This window comes from Phyllobates terribilis, unplaced genomic scaffold, assembly GCF_046119375.1.
Source record: "Phyllobates terribilis strain yellow unplaced genomic scaffold, ASM4611937v1 Scaffold_13__5_contigs__length_258822181, whole genome shotgun sequence".
Taxonomy (NCBI): Eukaryota; Metazoa; Chordata; class Amphibia; order Anura; family Dendrobatidae; genus Phyllobates; species Phyllobates terribilis.
Genome location: NW_027362773.1, coordinates 142,956,310 through 142,979,119, shown reverse-complemented (window position 1 = coordinate 142,979,119; position 22,810 = coordinate 142,956,310). Strand labels below are relative to the sequence as shown.

Genomic DNA, 22,810 nt, shown 5'->3' with positions numbered 1-22,810 from the left:
GGTCTGTGCACATGTCAGTGTGTTTCCACAGACCGTTGTCCATGTGTTCCACACGCTGACATGTTGTTTTTTTTTATGTGGATGCATGATCTGCAAAACATCCCACATGGATGACATACGTGTGACATGTACCGGCGCCTGGGAACCAGCATTATAGTTAGCACTGTTCCCAAGTGCCGATTGTCCCTGCGATCAGCACCAGCAGGGACAATGATGTGGGTAGTAGTGTCTGCTCTTGCTGTGTCCCTGTGTAAAAATAAGAATAAAATAATAAAATCCATATACTCACCTATCTGGAGATGTCCCCCGCTGCAATCCTCTGACCTCTGACGCCGGGGAACTGGGGAGAAGGAGCCGCTCCAGAGCTGCGCTCCGTGAGTGACAGGACACTGCTCCTGCGCTCAGCACAGCTCCGGGGCCCACTTGCTGGAGCGCCTCATTCTGCCCGACTCCACGACGTCAGCGGGTGGAGGATTAGAGCGGGGGACATCTCCGGACAGGTGAGTAAAAGGATTTTATTATTTTATTCATATTTTTACACAGGGACATTGCGAGAGCAGACTAGCAGACTACTACTACCCTCATCATTGTCCCTGCTGGTGCTGATCGCAGCGCTGGCAGGGAACCATGATGAGGGCAGTGTTCAGCACCCGGCGCTTGGGAACAGCGCTAACTGTACACGGATTCCCAGGCTCCGGTCCGTGTGATCCTGATGTGGCACACGAACACACGGATATTTCCGGTACCGTGTGAAACCTGCCTAATGCTGAACGCTAGGGTGTGGTTACAGCCATAAAGCCATGCTGGACGCACATCTATGATGGAAAGCCTGAGGCAGCTGAGAGGAATAAAGTATAATTACTGCTGGCAGCGGGACTCTCAGTGCACTGGTCATATCGCTTCAGAACGCTATTAACTGCATATCTGCATGTGAAATAGTGACAATGGTATAAATACACAGAAGCAGAATTTGCAGCAGCTCTCTGTATGTAAAGGCAATTGGCCATTATTGTTATGGATAAAATGTGGGTGATGGGAGTGTGATTGAACTACATGGGGCAAATGACCCTGCACACTGTGCCCTCCACTTTGGCATTTTGCTTGCATGATATATTTATAAACCACATAAACAGATCCCAGTTAATTAAATGTAATATTTTACAGGGTTGCCAGCAGAAATTCCTCTATTACCCATCTCAAATGAAAGGGGTGATCCAGGCTAAGAAGAGAAGCAGGAGGTCACACGGAGACTGAAAACAACATTACATCTATTTAACTGTGATCTCTTCATGTGCTATATAAATACATGATACAAGCTAAAGTGGAGGGCACATTGTGAGGGGCATCAGCCCCAAGTAGTTCAATCACACTCCCATCCCCCCACAAGTTTTAGTAATTACAATGGCCTCCATCTCCCTGCCTTTACATACAGAGCACACTCCCAGTCTGCCACATAGATACTTTACACTCCTTGCGCACAGAGGAAGCAGACGGTGATGTGCAGAGATTTATATAGATAAAACTACCGCACTCCTGGAGTAATGGTGGTGCCCAGGTAGGGTTACAAGCCCGTAATCATATAGAAAAGTAACCTGGCACTCAGAAGACTCTTGGGTTCTTTTATAATTTTTAATAAAGTAGTGCAGAAAATAAAAAACAGACGTTTCGGTCACATTAGACCTTCATCGGTGTACTACAAAAAGTGAAAAAACGGTAGTGAGTAACATATAGCAGATTATACATAATATAACCAAAATATATATGGTCAATTACCACATAATATGTCATGGGGAATGCATCTATGGAGTACAACAGGGGGAAAAAAAGGGGGAAGGGAAGAGGATCAGGATTGAGTAGGGGACAATGGTGAATCTTAGAGTATTTTAAATGAACCTACCAATATGTGGAAGTGGGTGTATTTAAGCAGTGGCCTATAGAGTTCTGTTTGCTGTGGGAATAAAATATAGGTAAAAGTGTCATAGAAATGGACTCTAATGGTAAAAGGAAAAACCATCACTGAAGAGTTACCTGTAGATGTCTGCTAGCCGGACACGGTGTCAACCGTTTGTCAGGAGGTATGGTGGAGGGCTAAAGACCTACTACCTCTTAAATATGCAGTGGAGGGGGTTAAAGGTCGCTCATCAACTTAATCATTGGTGCCAGTGGGGTTTTAGCGCACATATAGAATGTGGAACAGGACCTAGAAAGAGGAAGTAGCGTCATATGACGCTCTGAAGGTCCTGAAAGGAGAAAACCCGGTCACGTGACCGGAAGTGACGTGTGAGTGCGTTCCACAATGTATTGTATGCGTTCCACTGCGTGTGGGGAGCGCTGGAGCCAGAATGACAGGGTGGAGGAACGTTAGGGAAGCAGGATAGGAGTCCAGGAGGGTAAGGGATCAGGAGGGAGGAACATCACTTAGGATTGGATCTAGAAGAAATCAAAAATACATTTTAGAAACAAATAGGTGTAATCAGCAAGGTATCACATATCTTAGAACATCAGAGGGTTCAAATATATTTAAAAGAGTATCACATATAGACAATTATGGTCATGTTATCCAGATTAATAGTCCCAATAATAAAGGATAATGGTCCCTACAAAATACCATGATGGGATATCCGTGCAAGTTAACATAAATTCATATGTGTCAATGAACAAGAATGTCACAATTAGGGATACATTAAGTGAAAGAGCTGATGTCATATTCCTTATTGAGTCCTTTGGGGGATAATGATTGTAGCTCGTGGATCCAAAATGACTCCCTGTGTTTTAATAAACGAATGCGGTCACCTCCGCGTCTGGGAGGGGGGACATGTTCAATCACCTGAAATTTTAGTTGTGACACTAAATGACCGGATGCCACAAAATGTGAGGGAACCGGTAAGAGTAGGTTTTTGCAACGCATTGTGGATTTGTGCTTCGAAATTCTATCCTTGATGCACTGAGTTGTCTCGCCGACATAAATTAGGCCGCATGGGCATTTTAAGATGTAGACCACGTAGGAGGAATTACATGTAAAGTATTCCTTAATCTTATATTGTTTGCCTGATTGTGGGTGATAGAAAGAGTCTCCCCGAATGATGTTATTGCACTGGTGACATTGTAAACATGGAAACGTCCCATGTTTAGGGGTGGATAGAAATCTCTGTCTAGATTGAGTGTTGGCGGTTCCAATGTCGGAATGGACGAGGCGGTCACGGATATTGGTAGATCTTTTGTAACATGGTAGAAACGGGACTTTGAATTCTGGGACTTTGGGATAGGCTGTTCGGAGTATGTGCCAGTGTTGTCTAATCTTCTTATGTAGTATTGAAACCATTGGATGGTAAGTGTGGACAAACGGCAAGCGTTGGTTATGAGTCAGGCGAGTAGTGGGCTCTAAAGCTTGTGACAATGTAGCTGATGGATAACCCCTGTCAAGAAATTTCCTCCTCATCTCAGTAATCCTAATGTCCTGTGTAGAAGGGTTGCTAACAATGCGTTGGACCCGGTGGAATTGGGACCTGGGTACTGACTTAAAGATGGGTTTGGGGTGGAGGCTAGTGTAATGTAATAGACTATTCCTGTCAGTGGGTTTCACATATAAGTCGGTAGACAGGAATCCCAGTTCATCCTTGGTGATGGTGGTATCAAGGAAGTGAATGGATTCTTTACTAGAAGACATGGTGAAGCCAAGACCATCCCAAGACGAGTTCAGAGTCTCAAAGAATTGTGTCAGGGTTTCTATGGGCCCTGTCCAGATGCAGAAAATATCGTCTATGTAGCGTCTCCATACCCTAGAGTGGGTTTTAAACAGTGGGTTTGTGTATACTACCTCTTCCTCAAATGTTGACATGTAGCAGTTAGCGTACGGAGGAGCTACATTAGATCCCATTGCGGTACCCTGTTTCTGTAAATAGAAGGTATCTTGGAAGAGGAAGAAATTTTTAGACAGGACCAAGGTTAAGAGGTCAAGGCAAAGATGACTAACATCCGATGGTGTATGGGAAATTTCCAATAAGTTTTTTACACAGATGATACCTTTCTCATGTGGAATAGAAGTGTATAGATTATTAACATCAAATGTGACAAGTAAGGAGTCTGGGTGGATCTGTACGATCCCTTTGATGATGGTTAGGAAGGCTCCTGTGTCGAGAATGAAAGATGTGGTCTGTTTAACCAAAGGGGTCAATATTTTTTCTAAGAAAATCGCTAGAGGAGATAGGATGGAGTTAGTGGCAGCGACAATTGGACGGCCTGGAGGGTTCTCGAGATTCTTATGAATTTTAGGTAGGGTGTAAAACACTGGAATGATGGGGAAGGTGTTAGTTAGGAATTCACAGGTTTTATTGTCAATTGTTCCTTTAAGGGAATGGTGTTTCAAGGTTTTTGAGATCTCATCTCTAATGGCAGAAGTGGGGTCATGTGTAAGTTTCTCGTAAATCGAGTTGTCATCTAACTGTCTATAAATCTCACTCGGGTAGGTAGATTTATCCATAACCACTATCGCCCCACCCTTGTCTGCTGATTTGATGATAATGGATGGATCCGATTGGAGTGTTTTAAGTGCTTGTCTGTCAAGAGAGGACAGGTCCTGATGGTAGTGTAACCGGCCTAGGTCAATATCTGAGCGAAATTTTTGGAAAGATTGCTTGATGAAATCAATAAAAGTTTCTGCAGCGTGATAATTCTGGGGGGGAGTCGATATGTACTTTTGCTCTTTAATCCCAAGCTAGCTGCTGTGATGCTAACTGGATTAATGGCAGGTGTAGTGATATTGGGTATAACCTCCTGAGAGAAGTGAGCCTTTAGTCTAATGGATCTGAAAAACCTTTGTAAATCCATCTCTAAGCCAAATGTGTTACATTTATAGGATGGACAGAAAGACAGGCCTTTCTGCAACACTGTCAGTTCTGCTATACTGAGGGATCGTGATGAAATGTTCACAACTAATGGGGTCATACCTGGGAGCGTGTGACCCTGATGAAATTCCTGTCGCTGCCTGTTGGTGCAGCCTCTCCTCGTCCTCCTCTTCTTCGGTTGTATTTCTTCCGAAAACCTAAAAAATGAGTAGAGGTGGATGGGTGATCTGGTCTGTCTAATTCTGAACCAGAGGAGGATAGGTCGGTTGAGGAGTGACCCAGTTGTCCCGGACCACGTCTTGTGTTGGAGAAGTCGCGCCATTTGTAGACTCGATCCCTCTGGTAGTCCTCTGCGTCGCGAATAAATTTCAGTCTCTTCCTGTTTTCTGTATCCCGTCGGTGTTGTTCCAGGTTCTGGTTAACCTTGGTCTTTAGAGAGTTCAATTCTTCTGTGGAAATCGTGGATGCTAGTTGAGATTCAATGCTGGAGATCTGTTCTTTGGATGCATTAATTTCCTTCTGTAAGAATTCAATCGTTAGAGTCATAAGATCAAACGAGCATTTGTTCAAAATACGTTCGAACTTTAAACAGTAGTCTTCTTGGTTATTGAAGAGTGTGGGACGTAATGGGACTCTAAGTCCCCTTGGAATACGTTGGACTCCCAATAATAAAGGGACTATTAATCTGGATAACATGACCATAATTGTCTATATGTGATACTCTTTTAAATATATTTGAACCCTCTGATGTTCTAAGATATGTGATACCTTGCTGATTACACCTATTTGTTTCTAAAATGTATTTTTGATTTCTTCTAGATCCAATCCTAAGTGATGTTCCTCCCTCCTGATCCCTTACCCTCCTGGACTCCTATCCTGCTTCCCTAACGTTCCTCCACCCTGTCATTCTGGCTCCAGCGCTCCCCACACGCAGTGGAACGCATACAATACATTGTGGAACGCACTCACACGTCACTTCCGGTCACGTGACCGGGTTTTCTCCTTTCAGGACCTTCAGAGCGTCATATGACGCTACTTCCTCTTTCTAGGTCCTGTTCCACATTCTATATGCGCGCTAAAACCCCACTGGCACCAATGATTAAGTTGATGAGCGACCTTTAACCCCCTCCACTGCATATTTAAGAGGTAGTAGGTCTTTAGCCATCCACCATACCTCCTGACAAACGGTGGACACCGTGTCCGGCTAGCAGACATCTACAGGTAACTCTTTTCAGTGATGGTTTTTCCTTTTACCATTAGAGTCCATTTCTATGACACTTTTACCTATATTTTATTCCCACAGCAAACAGAACTCTATAGGCCACTGCTTAAATACACCCACTTCCACATATTGATAGGTTCATTTAAAATACTCTAAGATTCACCATTGTCCCCTACTCAATCCTGATCCTCTTCCCTTCCACCTTTTTTTCCCCCTGTTGTACTCCATAGATGCATTCCCCATGACATATTATGTGGTAATTGACCATATATATTTTGGTTATATTATGTATAATCTGCTATATGTTACTCACTACCGTTTTTTCACTTTTTGTAGTACACCGATGAAGGTCTAATGTGACCGAAACGTCTGTTGTTTATTTTCTGCACTACTTTATTAAAAATTATAAAAGAACCCAAGAGTCTTCTGAGTGCCAGGTTACTTTTCTAGGTGATGTGCAGAGGACTGAGAGACGAGGCAGGCAGGCACAGCTTCTCCAGTCTTCAGGAGCGGCGCCATTAGTTGCTCCTCTCCGGCAGAGAGATTGTAGGTGTGACTTAAACAGACGCGCCCGCGCTCTGTATGCTGGGTACGTCCTGCCAGAAGTCTTTCGGCAGGGCGGACCCAGCTTTATTTAAACACGCTGCGGCCGCGGTGGCCGCTGTGCGGATTATAATGGGGGCAATTACTCTTTGGACAATGGGCCCTCGTGAACTGGTGGGCCCCGGGCGGTAGCCCAGATTGCCCTCATTATAATCCGCCTATGTCGGGAGGCATATTGGATGTTCCACCTAAATACATGCCATCCAAATGGACTAAATATGCGAAGAGAAATAATGTTTCACTATTAAATGATAACTCTGTCTGTTCTAAAACATTGTATTGAAAGAGTTTTTTTAATATATGTTTTTTGTATAAATAATCATGTATGTAAATTGTCTTGGATCATGTGACATGTTTTTTGAATAATTATGTATGTAAATTGTTCCGGGTCATGTGATATTTTTATGAAATGTTATTGGTGATTATCTGTATAAAAAGATGGTGAGCACATTTGTATGTACATTTGAAAAACAACGTAGATTGGAGCGTTCGAAACGCGTAGCTAATCCTGTGACTAACGGAATCTGTTTTTATGGAATAAAAATCTGTTGGACTTTAGAAGCTGGAATCCTTCCTTCTTTTTTCTTGTCCTACTAGTGGACAACCCCTTTAATAGGGGATTGTCTTTCTGCCCCACGGCCGATGCTAAGATTTTTTAGATATTTTTGGATATAAATGATTTTGTGCGTAAGCTTTAAAACAAGCATCTTTTCCTTAAAAAAAAAAAAAAAAGGAATGGTTCGAAGAATTACTGGATTGAAAGATCTGGTAATAATGAAGGTGACCTAATGTGACCCCTGTGGGTGGCTCCCCAATACGTTGATGTAAAGGGGCAATCCAATTTCTATCCCATACATCATCGAGGTAGTCATTTGGACACTTTCCATCACCTCCTACTAAAAGGAATTTAGAAATTTTATTCAAGTTAAGGGAAGGGATAATTTAATTCCAATCTAACGTCAAGCCCTTAGATCCTTCAAAGCCAATAACAGGTTGTGATACGGAGTGCAGACAAAGGGGTGGAGTGATTATAATGGACAAATCATGGTACATTGCGAAAGGATTACGAATTTTAGGTGATGACAACTATTACTGCAAATTAGACAGGGACTCTTCATCTCAATATTATATATAAGATAACAATTTAGTGAAGAATGCGGTCGTTTGCAAAATTTTAAACTTAAGATAAAAATATTTTCTCTGTCTAAAGCACAATCAGTTGCCTTACTTTTATTTTTTACCCAAGGTCCATTAGATTTTCACCCACCCTCCTGGGCGCCCAATTATGTGAGGGGAAAACTCTATTAATTTCTTCAGAAATGTAACTGAATTGGACTCTTATATATGTGAATATATGGGACTCATCACAATTATGGATTTAAAAAAACTCCCACCCAATGTCATTTTTTTAACTTTGGATGTCAGCTCATTGTACTACAATGACCACCAACTGGGCTTGGAGACGGTGGGGGTTTTATCTGTGCCAGGACCATTCCATTCCTGGAGTTTCATTTTGCAGAGTATGGATTTTATACTCAAATTACAACCTCTTTTCCTTTGAGGGTGTGGTATATTGGCAGGTAAGGGGCTGTGCCATGGGGACAAGATTCACACCCAGTTATGCCAATCTCTTCATGGGGCATTTCAAGTCCCTCAACATTTGACGATCTCTCCTGCCGAGGGGTCGCATCCTCCTTTACAGGAGATTCATAGATTATTATTTTTTTTTTTACCTGCACAGGAAACCAAGATGAGGCTCAGTCCTTTGTCAGTGATCTGAACAAGAATTTGTGGGGGTTGGAATTCACTGTCACTTTCTCGAAAAATTGTATTGAATTTCTCGATTTGGTATTTTTCAAAAAATTATGTAAATTTTATAGATCCACTCCTTTTAAAAAAAGTGGACTTTAATAGTTAGATTATGCCAGTGATCATCTTCCGAAAGGGATAAAGAAAAAAAAGTGCCATATGGTCAATACTGGGGCATTTGAAAAAAATCGTAGGAATAGTGATGATTTTTGTAAAGAGTCATGTATCCTGAATAAGAGGTTTGGTATCCTAAGGGTATTGTGAGGGATGCTTCTGAGAGAACAAAGGCTCTTCCTCAGGTAGATTGTCTAACCAAAATGAGGGCCAAGGATAACCTGAAACTGGCTAAAGACTCTATGGTGGACAACAAATTCAGATTTAGTTTTGTTACCACCTTCAACGGGTCCCATAATGTCATTAGGGGCTTACTGAACAAGTATTGGTTAATTTGGGGGAATGATCCCATTTTGGCTGCCTAAAACTCCCAATGTCGTTTTTAGAAGGTATAGAAGTCTAAAAAAACCTTATTGCTTCGAGTCGTGTTGGGATCAATAAGCCATCAATCCCTACTGTTTCTGGAATTGAAGGGGGTTTACAAGTGTGGGATCCCTAAAGGTTTATGTGGTGCTATGCTGAAATATGGCTATAAAAACTTCCAATACAGAATAAATTAGGTTCTTTTCCCCATTAACCAGTTTCTGAACTGCAACATCGCCTTAGTTATCCATTGGATTGTGGGTGTTGTCTCCATTATGTGGGATGTACTATTCAACCCGTCGTGCGAATAAGCACAGACACAACATAAGAAATGGGACAGTGTACCACAGTTTGTCAAGGCATTATGTAACTTACCATAAAAAAACCCTGATAGCTAACATCTTACTTTTGTAGAGCAAATACCGGACACAACCTCTGACCGCCTCCAAAGATTAAATAGTAGGGAATCATTTTGGATTTTTAACTTAGCCACTTTATATCTGAGTATACATGCTGATTGTGTATAATATTGTATTGGCTTTATCATTTACAAGTGCAATACAGATTTTTATTGTTGTTTTATGCATTTACTTTTTGATGTATTGTCTTTTTTACGCAATGGCTTTTATTATATAGCCTCATAGTTCATCGTCTTTATACATATATTTGTTGCAATTTCACTTTGTATGTCACTGCTGACCTTTATACAGGCACGAAGTGATGCTCAGTATCTGTACTCGCCTGATGAAGGGGATGGACAGGTTCCTGAAACGCGTAGTATCAATTGCTTTCAACCGGCCTGGCTGGTCTCCTCTCTCGCAGCACCCTGGCGGTATCCATCTTTTGTCATCCCCATAACCCCTGATTATGTTACAGTTGCAGCATTAGGTGTCTGGAGCCGGCGGACGGTGCGGTAGCGATCCGGGAGAGCCACTTCAGCTGTGCTCATGGTTGTGCCGGATCAGCATAACCTTCAGCGATGAGTGTGATTTAACCCTCTCAACATATGGTGTCTCAAATCCACACATGGAGTGTCTCTCTATTTTGTTTTTTTCACCAATCTTAATGAACCGGCGTGGTGGAGTACGATGCATCCAATTCATCAAAAGGCGCACGCCACTTAAAGAATTAAGTGCTTCTTGTTAACTGGTGTCTGCCTCTGCCTGACATGTACTAGAGGGGATGACGCCACTAATATGGTGCCCCATCCATCCTGTGCCCATATTGGCATAGATGGCGACAACTGGCACGTAAACCCTAAAAGTAGCAATATTTTTGCACAACTTCAGAGTTATGCAAAAAAAAAAAATGTATAGATTATATTTTATTGTTCATATTTCACACTAAAACAACCTACTGACTCCCCGTTATTATGCTTGCGCATACACTTTACCTAACATGTGCAGGGTTTTATCATACGTGTACAATATGTAAGAAAGGGCATGTTATATGAAAATTGATTTTTCATATTCTTTGCATTGGGAACTTTTTAAATTTAACAATTTTACACAATTTGCTTCCAAAAAGATCAACGATTTTTTTTTATCACTTTATTGATCTTTTCTTTTTTTTTCCATTGTAACTGGGGCATCCATAAGAGCCTCAGTTACAGGGGAAAATAGCCCACTATGGTGACATAAGTCAATGGCAGAGCTGACCTGGGTCTACTAAAACCCAAAAAATCTGCTATGCCAGCAGAGACTCGGTGATCATGTGATTGCTAAATCCTACAGAAGCATCAGCGCTGATGATGCTTAGGTATACTATATAGCACTTATCAAGCGTTATGGAGCCGGCAAAATAGAAGATGAAGTGGTAATAAACAGCTTTTATCTCCTTCTCAGAGTCTTCGGCTTCGTCTGACAGCAGGAGACCAGGTCTGCTCCTGCTAGGGTCTTCACAGTGTGAGAGGAGTGCAGGAGCAGTCTAATGCCCCAGGGATTAGAACATGGTGTAGTCATAGGAAGAGTGCAGTGCAGGTCCAGCTCCTGCACTCCTCTCACTGAGACTGCTAGACACGAAGAGACTGTGCACATAATCTGAGGACTCAAAGAAAATAGGATAATTACAAAAAGCATTCAAGTTATAGATTAAAAAAAAAAGGTTACTTACTCTTTAGTCGCTATTTACAGTAAATGTTATTAGAACACTTCACTTGCTACAAACAGATTCCTTGAAAAAAAAAATACAGGACCTTCAGTTTAAGGCTGTGGTCCTGTACTTTTATATTTATAGCCTATCTTTTGGATAGGTCATTAATACCAGAACAATAGGAGTGTGACACACGGCCTCCCCCCCATGCCGATAAGCTATTCCTGGTGCTGGGGGCCAGATATGATCAGTTGCAGGGTAGAAAAGCACAGCTCCACCAACTGTAAAGTGGTCATTGCCGGGTAGTGCGCATCGGACTCTATTTGAATGAATAGGCAGTATCCTGCTGCAGCCACTATACAGTTAGTTGACGGAGCTTTGCTGTTCTGCGCCGTAACTGAGCACATCTGGCCACTGCCCTACCAATCTGATATTGATGATCTGTCCTGAGGATAGGCCATCAATATAAAAGTACCAGACGACCCCTTTAAAAGGGAACCTGTCACCATGAATATGCTGTCCAATCTGCAGGCACCATGTTTTAGAGCAGGGGCAGCTGAGCAGATTGATATATAGTTTTGTGGGAAGAGTCAATATATCCGGAGTTTTATTCTTTTAATTCTTTCTGGGATTCTTGGTCCATTGGGCGGTGCTACCAGAGACTGACAGCCACTTCTGTATGTACACTGACACAAAGAAAGCTGATAGCGCCACCCACTGGACTGAAACTCCCAGAAAGAGCAGAGGGTATAAATGATTAAATCGTGGGTTATACTGAATCTTTTCTCAAAAAACAATATATTAATCTGCTCAGCCCCCCCCCCCCGCTCTATAACATGGTGTCTGCAGATTGGACTATGGCATATTTTCATGATGACTGGTTTTCTTTAAGATTACCATATGAAACACCAGTCTTAATAAATTACTCTCATGTCTTTAATGTATTTTAGCAACATGAGTAAACTGCATTTTTTTCATTGAAAATAGACTGGGTATAGATATTCTAAAAATAACAGTGCATACCTTTGCTATTTTGACTGTAAGGCTAAGTGCACACGTTGAATATTTCCAGCAGATTTTTTGGTAGCAAAAAATCTAAGTTTTGTCAAAAAACAACAAAAACAATGCTGCGTAAAATACGCACTGATGCGTTTATTTCCTCATGGAAAAAAAGTATGGCCAAAATGCAGAGTGTGAACTCTTTGTTAGATTTTGACCCCAAATTGCTACTTGTGCTGACGTGATATAGTGTCCAAATATAAACCCATAGTTCACATTGGCCATAAAACTGAAAACACCACAAATATATATATATATATATCTCAGCAAATAATATATTTACAAATGATACAGAATTTGACATATAACAATATAACTCATTATACGAATGAGACCTGATAAGTTTGGAGTGCAATGTCTTTCATAGGGATGGCTGAGACAGCAGCTCATCAATGTCCACCTTAAGGTTTGTAGTGGACAGGCGCAGCGCTTGTAGTAATGTTCTGTTTGAAATGTTATTCCTGTATTTTGATTTTATATGATTTAAGTCAGAAAAAGACTTCTCACAGATATAAGTGCTGCCAAACATAGAGGCAATTTTCAGTCCCAGATCTCGTAAATTAGGGAAGCGTTCCATATCAAGAAGCTTAAAGAAGGGCACCCCGACCTCTGCTCTGGAGGCAAGATAAAAGTCTGCCTGCACCTCACATAGCTCCAACTGGTAATGTACATCGGCATTATTAATATCAACAGAGAGCGGATTATTGAACAATTGGAAACTTGAGTTCAGCTCATTGAACTCCTGATACCGTCCGTTAAAGTTCTCAATAAGAGTCTCAATCTTTGGGATAAATCTGTTAAAGTCCAAGATGGTTCCACTCTCTTTGACTTCATGGAAGAGCTCATTGCAGCACTGAAAATTCGTCAGCTCGTTCTGTAATAAATTTAGCTTGAGCAACATTAGTTTCGTCCTGAAGGCAGAGATGTGCTTATAGAGGTGACAGATATCCTGCTCCTTCTCCTTCAAACTTTTGTTCAGAGAGTTTAAGGCCTGTGTAACGTCTGTCAAGAAGGCGAGAGAGCAGAGAAAGTCAACGTCGCGTAGACGCTCCTCCAAGAGAGGGTCGGATTTTAACTCGGATAGAAACAGGTACATTTCTTTTCGAAGTCGGAAAAATTTACACAGATAATTTCCTTCATTTATCCAACGAACATTTCGATTCTGTGGCAAATCGCACCTGGAGGCTTCAAGCTCCTCTAAGAGAGCTTTAAACCTCCTCCTGGTCACACTGCATTTCTTGTCTCTTATCAGATTAGTCATTTTTATCACAACCTCCATAACTTCGGCCATTTTTAACAAGGTTCCAACCAATCCTTCCTCGTGGACAATGCAGTGTAACGTCAAACATCCAACTCCATCTCTTTTTAACAAACCAGCAAGGCCAGAGTTCTTCGCCGAGGTAGACTTGGCCCCATCAATAAGAATACTTATACATTTATCAAAGCCACCATGTTCAGCCAAGGCTATCTTCACCTCCTCGTAAACATCTTCGTCTTTTGTGGTTCCTTGAAGTGGCATCAGATGTAATAATTCTTCCGAAATGTTGAAGTCTTCATCCACCGTGCGGATGCAGACTATGAGCTGGTTGGTACCAGTGACATCAATCTTCTCATCCACTGCAATTGAGAAATAAGTGCAGTTCTTAATGGCCTCGTGAACTTTCTGAGACACGAACTGATCCATGACCGATATGCGCCGGGCGACTGTCTGATGGGAGAGCGACACGGACTCAAAGCACTTGGCCATTTCCTCGCTGCCAAAGGCACGAGCCATTTTGACGGCGCACTCTTTAATAAACGCTCCGTCGCTGAAAGCTTTTTTCCTTTTCACTATTTCCTCGCAGATGACGAACGATGCCTTTATTGCCGCGTTTTCCGAATTCATGGCTGGCATTTGTACCGTAGCCTGGCTATTCAGTTTGCTTTTCAGGTCATTGATCAATGCCAGTCTTAGGTCGCCGGTATATTTGGAGTACTGGAATTCATGCTGAGAGATATAATGCCTTTTCACATTGTATTCCTTGCATACTGCTAATATCTGGAAACACACCAGGCACTGCGGTTTGTTTTTGGTCTTCACAAACAAGTAATCCATTTCCCAACGTTGCTTAAATGAGCGGTTTTCACTGTCGACCTTCCTCGGTCTTGAGGCGCTCAGTTTTGGAGAGAAACCAGAAGGAGAAACCTGAAAAATCAGTAAAATTGCATTAAAACAAAAGCCAAATTTTTTTGGGGGAGAAAGAAGATAATAAAAAATATCACTTCCTGTCATGCCAATGTAAAATCTTTTCTGATGCTTTTATTGTAGAAGGGTGGGAAAGGGGATTATCTCACGCATAAAATCATGTGACTATGGATGAGCGGACCTGTGGAAGTTTGAATTCTGGTATCTGACCCAAACTTTAGTCAAAGTTCGGTTCGGGTACCAGACCCCCATTGAAAAGAATGAGTAGCAAAACAATGGGTAGCAGAAGCCGACCCTGAACCTCATTGAAAACAATGGGTAGCAGAAGCTGACCCTGAACCTCATTGAAAACAATGGGTAACAGAACCTGACCCTGAACCTCATTGAAAACAATGGGTACCAGAACCTGAGACAATTGAACACCTTGAAAACAATGGTGACTCGAACTTTGGAGCTGTAAAATTTTCTCTCTCTCTCTCTCTCCTCCCGGACTTCCCGTGGATCTCCAAACATTAAAACAGACTTCTGGGAGAAGTCCTTCTTCGGAGTTTAGCACCGGACACTAAGTGTCCGGTAAAAACCCTGAACTTTTAAGTTTGGGTTCGCTCATCTCTACATGTGACACACATAGAGCCCCATGCACCATTCTTTTTATGGACAAAAGACATTAACAAACACTAGATTATCCAGTCTAGCCCACTCTGTGGCCCACGCCCTCAAAATTAGAGCTTGGGATAAAAATGATCTTACAAGATATCAGGATATAGGTTGCTCTGGTATTTGAATCAGCGTTTCACTACTTCAGTGCAGAATACAAGTCATGTTTTCAGGGATAGCCACAAGTATCACCTCTAAACCATACATGTCAAACTCTGGCCCGTAGGTCAAATCTGGCCTGCAGGGTGATTATATTTGTCCCAAGCCACCAGAATCACCACCCCTATGCGGGGCCCACTCCCCTGCATGGAGGACTACGCGGGGGCCCACTCCCCTGCATGGAGGACTACGCGGGGGCCCACTCCCCTGCATGGAGGACTACGCGGGGGCCCACTCCCCTGCATGGAGGACTACGCGGGGGCCCACTCCCCTGCATGGAGGACTACGCGGGGGCCCACTCCCCTGCATGGAGGACTACGCGGGGGCCCACTCCCCTGCATGGAGGACTACGCGGGGGCCCACTCCCCTGCATGGAGGACTACGCGGGGGCCCACTCCCCTGCATGGAGGACTACGCGGGGGCCCACTCCCCTGCATGGAGGACTACGCGGGGGCCCACTCCCCTGCATGGAGGACTACGCGGGGGCCCACTCCCCTGCATGGAGGACTACGCGGGGGCCCACTCCCCTGCATGGAGGACTACGCGGGGGCCCACTCCCCTGCATGGAGGACTACGCGGGGGCCCACTCCCCTGCATGGAGGACTACGCGGGGGCCCACTCCCCTGCATGGAGGACTACGCGGGGGCCCACTACCCTGCATGGAGGACTACGCGGGGGCCCATTACCCTGCATGGAGGACTACGCGGGGGCCCATTACCCTGCATGGAGGACTACGCGGGGGCCCATTACCCTGCATGGAGGACTACGCGGGGGCCCATTACCCTGCATGGAGGACTACGCGGGGGCCCATTACCCTGCATGGAGGACTACGCGGGGGCCCATTACCCTGCATGGAGGACTACGCGGGGGCCCATTATCCTGCATGGAGGACTACGCGGGGGCCCATTATTCTGCATGGAGGACTACGCGGGGGCCCATTATTCTGCATGGAGGACTACGCGGGGGCCCATTATTCTGCATGGAGGACTACGCGGGGGCCCATTATTCTGCATGGAGGACTACGCGGGGGCCCATTATTCTGCATGGAGGACTACGCGGGGGCCCATTATTCTGCATGGAGGACTACGCGGGGGCCCATTATTCTGCATGGAGGACTACGCGGGGGCCCATTATTCTGCATGGAGGACTACGCGGGGGCCCATTATTCTGCATGGAGGACTACGCGGGGGCCCATTATTCTGCATGGAGGACTACGCGGGAGCCCATTATTCTGCATGGAGGACTACGCGGGGGCCCATTATTCTGCATGGAGGACTATGTGGGGGCCCATTATTCTGCATGGAGGACTATGTGGGGGCCCATTATTCGGTATGGAGGACTACGTGGGGGCCCATTATTCTGTATGGAGGACTACGCGGGGGCCCATTATTCTGTATGGAGGACTACGTGGGGGCCCATTAATCTGCATGGAGGACTATGTGGGGGCCCATTATTCGGTATGGAGGACTATGTGGGGGCCCATTATTCTGCATGGAGGACTATGTGGGGGCCCATTATTCGGTATGGAGGACTATGTGGGGGCCCATTATTCTGTATGGAGGACTACGTGGGGGCCCATTATTCTGTATGGAGGCCTATGTGGGGGCCCATTATCCTGTAGTTTGGCCCGCAACTTTGTCCAAGTTTTTCATTTTGCCCTCTGTGAGTTTGAGTTTGACATCCCTGGTCTAAGGACTAGAGAATCACCATACTATATAGTACATGAAAAGTGCGATCATGGTGCATCCTACGAATACTTAAAGGGAACCTGTCACGTCCTAGCTGCCCTCTACACTGCCCCCATAGCGTTGAGGCTATGTGATTACGAGCTTTACTGTGCATGCGGCTGGACATATACAAGTGCACCATTGCCCCACAATATCTGTGCTTGCCAGGAGCAGGATTCAGAAACATGGGCGGCGCCAGCAGTGAGTGAATGCTGCGCCAGCAGTGAGTGAATGCTGCACCCACCCAGGACTGAATATGACAAGCACACCCCTATGACCGAACGAGCAGGTAGGATCTAAGTATATTAAACGTTATAAAATCATTATAGTTGCACCAATTTTAATGGAAAAAGCTTGTTAGTGATGCACATTGCATGGGGGGCAGTGTAGAGGGCAGCTAGGATGTGACAGCTTCCCTTTAAAAGTGAAGTTTAGGAAACTGTATTATAAAGTAATATCGCCTGTAATTTACACACAATCATATTGAGGCTAGCTTTATGGGGATAGTCTCATGAAGACAACCCCCTGCCCATATGTCCTATAAGGCAGTAGTGGACACAGACAGAGGAGGGCGCTGTGCATGAACACTATATGGGCCCTGTGCAGCCAATATCTCATTATACTGCACAATTCCACCTGCTTTAGAGCTGGAAATGGCCCCTGACCTCTAGTGGCCACCCAGGCTTCTCCAATAGTACGTCCGCCCCTGCTACGAGGGCATGAAGCCATCATAGAGGGTGTGGGGGGATCCCTTTCTTAAACATATAAGGGAAGCCATGGTCGGAAAACGTCCTGTCCCTCCTGACCGATACGGCTGGATTCAATATGGCGGGGGGCGACCATGTGCACGATGTGGGGCCAGGCTCGGGGTCATCCTTCGCCCCTTTTTTACCTATCGCTTTCCATCCTCTCCAGAGGAGAACCCCGACAGTCTAAGAACCAAACCCTGTGACCAAACACAGCAGCACTCCGTTACAATGTACCAGTGCGGTCAGGACACTGCTGGGCCTGGCCTCCACCTCTCTGTGACCAAACACAGCAGCACTCCGTTACAATGTACCAGTGCGGTCAGGACACTGCTCGGCCTGGCCTCCACCTCTCTGTGACCAAACACAGCAGCACTCCGTTACAATGTACCAGTGCAGTCAGGACACTGCTCGGCCTGGCCTCCACCTCTCTGTGACCAAACACAGCAGCACTCCGTTACAATGTACCAGCGCGGTCAGGGCACTGCTGGGCCTGGCCTACACCTCTCTGTGACCAAACACAGCAGCACTCCGTTACAATGTACCAGTGCAGTCAGGACACTGCTGGGCCTGGCCTCCACCTCTCTGTGACCAAACACAGCAGCACTCCGTTACAATGTACCAGCGCGGTCAGGGCACTGCTGGGCCTGGCCTCCACCTCTCTGTGACCAAACACAGCAGCACTCCGTTACAATGTACCAGTGCAGTCAGGACACTGCTCGGCCTGGCCTCCACCTCTCTGTGACCAAACACAGCAGCACTCCGTTACAATGTACCAGTGCGGACAGGACACTGCTCGGCCTGGCCTCCACCTCTCTGTGGCCAAACACAGCAGCACTCCGTTACAATGTACCAGTGCGGTCAGGACACTGCTCGGCCTGGCCTCCACCTCTCTGTGACCAAACACAGCAGCACTCCGTTACAATGTACCAGTGCGGTCAGGACACTGCTGGGCCTGGCCTCCACCTCTCTGTGACCAAACACAGCAGCACTCCGTTACAATGTACCAGTGCGGTCAGGACACTGCTGGGCCTGGCCTCCACCTCTCTGTGACCAAACACAGCAGCACTCCGTTACAATGTACCAGTGCGGTCAGGACACTGCTGGGCCTGGCCTACACCTCTCTGTGACCAAACACAGCAGCACTCCGTTACAATGTACCAGTGCAGTCAGGACACTGCTCGGCCTGGCCTCCACCTCTCTGTGACCAAACACAGCAGCACTCCGTTACAATGTACCAGTGCAGTCAGGACACTGCTCGGCCTGGCCTCCACCTCTCTGTGACCAAACACAGCAGCACTCCGTTACAATGTACCAGTGCGGTCAGGGCACTGCTGGGCCTGGCCTCCACCTCTCTGTGACCAAACACAGCAGCACTCCGTTACAATGTACCAGTGCGGTCAGGACACTGCTCGGCCTGGCCTCCACCTCTCTGTGACCAAACACAGCAGCACTCCGTTACAATGTACCAGTGCGGTCAGGGCACTGCTGGGCCTGGCCTACACCTCTCTGTGACCAAACACAGCAGCACTCCGTTACAATGTACCAGTGCGGTCAGGACACTGCTCGGCCTGGCCTCCACCTCTCTGTGGCCAAACACAGCAGCACTCCGCTACAATGTACCAGTGCGGTCAGGACACTGCTGGGCCTGGCCTCCACCTCTCTGTGACCAAACACAGCAGCACTCCGTTACAATGTACCAGTGCGGTCAGGACACTGCTCGGCCTGGCCTCCACCTCTCTGTGGCCAAACACAGCAGCACTCCATTACAATGTACCAGTGCAGTCAGGACACTGCTCGGCCTGGCCTCCACCTCTCTGTGGCCAAACACAGCAGCACTCCGTTACAATGTACCAGTGCAGTCAGGACACTGCTCGGCCTGGCCTCCACCTCTCTGTGACCAAACACAGCAGCACTCCGCTACAATGTACCAGTGCGGTCAGGACACTGCTCGGCCTGGCCTCCACCTCTCTGTGACCAAACACAGCAGCACTCCGTTACAATGTACCAGTGCAGTCAGGACACTGCTCGGCCTGGCCTCCACCTCTCTGTGACCAAACACAGCAGCACTCCGTTACAATGTACCAGTGCAGTCAGGACACTGCTCGGCCTGGCCTCCACCTCTCTGTGACCAAACACAGCAGCACTCCGCTACAATGTACCAGTGCGGTCAGGACACTGCTCGGCCTGGCCTCCACCTCTCTGTGACCAAACACAGCAGCACTCCGCTACAATGTACCAGTGCGGTCAGGACACTGCTCGGCCTGGCCTCCACCTCTCTGTGACCAAACACAGCAGCACTCCGTTACAATGTACCAGTGCAGTCAGGACACTGCTCGGCCTGGCCTCCACCTCTCTGTGACCAAACACAGCAGCACTCCGTTACAATGTACCAGTGCAGTCAGGACACTGCTCGGCCTGGCCTCCACCTCTCTGTGACCAAACACAGCAGCACTCCGCTACAATGTACCAGTGCGGTCAGGACACTGCTCGGCCTGGCCTCCACCTCTCTGTGACCAAACACAGCAGCACTCCGCTACAATGTACCAGTGCGGTCAGGACACTGCTCGGCCTGGCCTCCACCTCTCTGTGACCAAACACAGCAGCACTCCGTTACAATGTACCAGTGCGGTCAGGGCACTGCTCGGCCTGGCCTCCACCTCTCTGTGACCAAACACAGCAGCACTCCGTTACAATGTACCAGTGCAGTCAGGACACTGCTCGGCCTGGCCTCCACCTCTCTGTGACCAAACACAGCAGCACTCCGCTACAATGTACCAGTGCGGTCAGGACACTGCTCGGCCTGGCCTCCACCTCTCTGTGACCAAACACAGCAGCACTCCGTTACAATGTACCAGTGCGGTCAGGACACTGCTCGGCCTGGCCTCCACCTCTCTGTGACCAAACACAGCAGCACTCCGTTACAATGTACCAGTGCAGTCAGGACACTGCTCGGCCTGGCCTCCACCTCTCTGTGACCAAACACAGCAGCACTCCGCTACAATGTACCAGTGCGGTCAGGACACTGCTCGGCCTGGCCTCCACCTCTCTGTGACCAAACACAGCAGCACTCCGTTACAATGTACCAGTGCAGTCAGGACACTGCTGGGCCTGGCCTCCACCTCTCTGTGACCAAACACAGCAGCACTCCGCTACAATGTACCAGTGCGGTCAGGACACTGCTCGGCCTGGCCTCCACCTCTCTGTGACGAAACACAGCAGCACTCCGCTACAATGTACCAGTGCGGTCAGGACACTGCTCGGCCTGGCCTCCACCTCTCTGTGACCAAACACAGCAGCACTCCGTTACAATGTACCAGTGCGGTCAGGGCACTGCTCGGCCTGGCCTCCACCTCTCTGTGACCAAACACAGCAGCACTCCGCTACAATGTACCAGTGCGGTCAGGACACTGCTCGGCCTGGCCTCCACCTCTCTGTGACCAAACACAGCAGCACTCCGTTACAATGTACCAGTGCGGTCAGGACACTGCTCGGCCTGGCCTCCACCTCTCTGTGACCAAACACAGCAGCACTCCGTTACAATGTACCAGTGCAGTCAGGACACTGCTCGGCCTGGCCTCCACCTCTCTGTGACCAAACACAGCAGCACTCCGTTACAATGTACCAGTGCGGTCAGGGCACTGCTGGGCCTGGCCTCCACCTCTCTGTGACCAAACACAGCAGCACTCCGTTACAATGTACCAGTGCGGTCAGGACACTGCTCGGCCTGGCCTCCACCTCTCTGTGACCAAACACAGCAGCACTCCGTTACAATGTACCAGTGCGGTCAGGGCACTGCTCGGCCTGGCCTCCACCTCTCTGTGACCAAACACAGCAGCACTCCGCTACAATGTACCAGTGCAGTCAGGACACTGCTCGGCCTGGCCTCCACCTCTCTGTGACCAAACACAGCAGCACTCCGCTACAATGTACCAGTGCGGTCAGGACACTGCTCGGCCTGGCCTCCACCTCTCTGTGACCAAACACAGCAGCACTCCGTTACAATGTACCAGTGCAGTCAGGACACTGCTGGGCCTGGCCTCCACCTCTCTGTGACCAAACACAGCAGCACTCCGCTACAATGTACCAGTGCGGTCAGGACACTGCTCGGCCTGGCCTCCACCTCTCTGTGACGAAACACAGCAGCACTCCGCTACAATGTACCAGTGCGGTCAGGACACTGCTCGGCCTGGCCTCCACCTCTCTGTGACCAAACACAGCAGCACTCCGTTACAATGTACCAGTGCGGTCAGGGCACTGCTCGGCCTGGCCTCCACCTCTCTGTGACCAAACACAGCAGCACTCCGCTACAATGTACCAGTGCGGTCAGGACACTGCTCGGCCTGGCCTCCACCTCCCTGTGACCAAACACAGCAGCACTCCGTTACAATGTACCAGTGCGGTCAGGACACTGCTCGGCCTGGCCTCCACCTCTCTGTGACCAAACACAGCAGCACTCCGTTACAATGTACCAGTGCAGTCAGGACACTGCTCGGCCTGGCCTCCACCTCTCTGTGACCAAACACAGCAGCACTCCGTTACAATGTACCAGTGCGGTCAGGGCACTGCTGGGCCTGGCCTCCACCTCTCTGTGACCAAACACAGCAGCACTCCGTTACAATGTACCAGTGCAGTCAGGACACTGCTCGGCCTGGCCTCCACCTCTCTGTGACCAAACACAGCAGCACTCCGTTACAATGTACCAGTGCGGTCAGGGCACTGCTCGGCCTGGCCTCCACCTCTCTGTGACCAAACACAGCAGCACTCCGTTACAATGTACCAGTGCGGTCAGGGCACTGCTCGGCCTGGCCTCCACCTCTCAGCAGGACTAGGTTTCCATTCACTGACAGGAAACAGAGATGTTGAAAAATGATGAGAAAGTATATTAGAAAGTTGTAGAACTTTTCTCTGTGGCTTTAGTCAGATAATGTGGGATTCTTTGGCTTTGTACTTAGTGGTGGTCAGACTATACACAGAGTACAGCTGTGGATACTAATATATGTACAGTATCTATGCAGTGGAATTATCAGCCCCCTCTCCAACCCATGAGAGGAACTACTTACCATACCGGACTCCACGGCGGCAGGATCATCTTCTCGGGAAGGATCCATGGGCACTGTACAGGAAGTAGAGTCACTGCACGGCGCTCCGGTGAGTGTAAAGGCTGTTTATACACCTCCTAGCCGACAGATGTCGCTGTCTTGTGCTTTTCCTAAGCACAGGGGACATCA

General features: G+C 47.1%; 1 protein-coding gene across 1 annotated transcript; it reads right to left on the bottom strand.

Annotated features, from left to right (window-relative positions):
* Positions 1-12,178: 12,178 nt before the first annotated feature.
* LOC141174088 (general transcription factor II-I repeat domain-containing protein 2B-like) lies at positions 12,179-22,793 on the bottom strand. Its single transcript, XM_073658744.1, has 2 exons — positions 22,643-22,793; positions 12,179-14,290 (listed from the first exon to the last, which is right to left on the bottom strand). The coding sequence occupies exons 1-2, from the start codon at positions 22,688-22,690 to the stop codon at positions 12,467-12,469; spliced, it is 1,872 nt and encodes a 623-aa protein (XP_073514845.1). The 5' UTR covers positions 22,691-22,793; the 3' UTR covers positions 12,179-12,466.
* Positions 22,794-22,810: the final 17 nt, after the last annotated feature.

Coding starts and splice junctions, on each gene's coding strand:
- LOC141174088 (XM_073658744.1), bottom strand. CDS start 22,690: ATGGATCCTTCCCGAGAAGATGATCCTGCCGCCGTGGAGTCCGGTATG. Junction 14,291..22,642: donor CCGCCGTGGAGTCCGGTATG/GTAAGTAGTTCC, acceptor CTGATTTTTCAG/GTTTCTCCTTCTGGTTTCTC.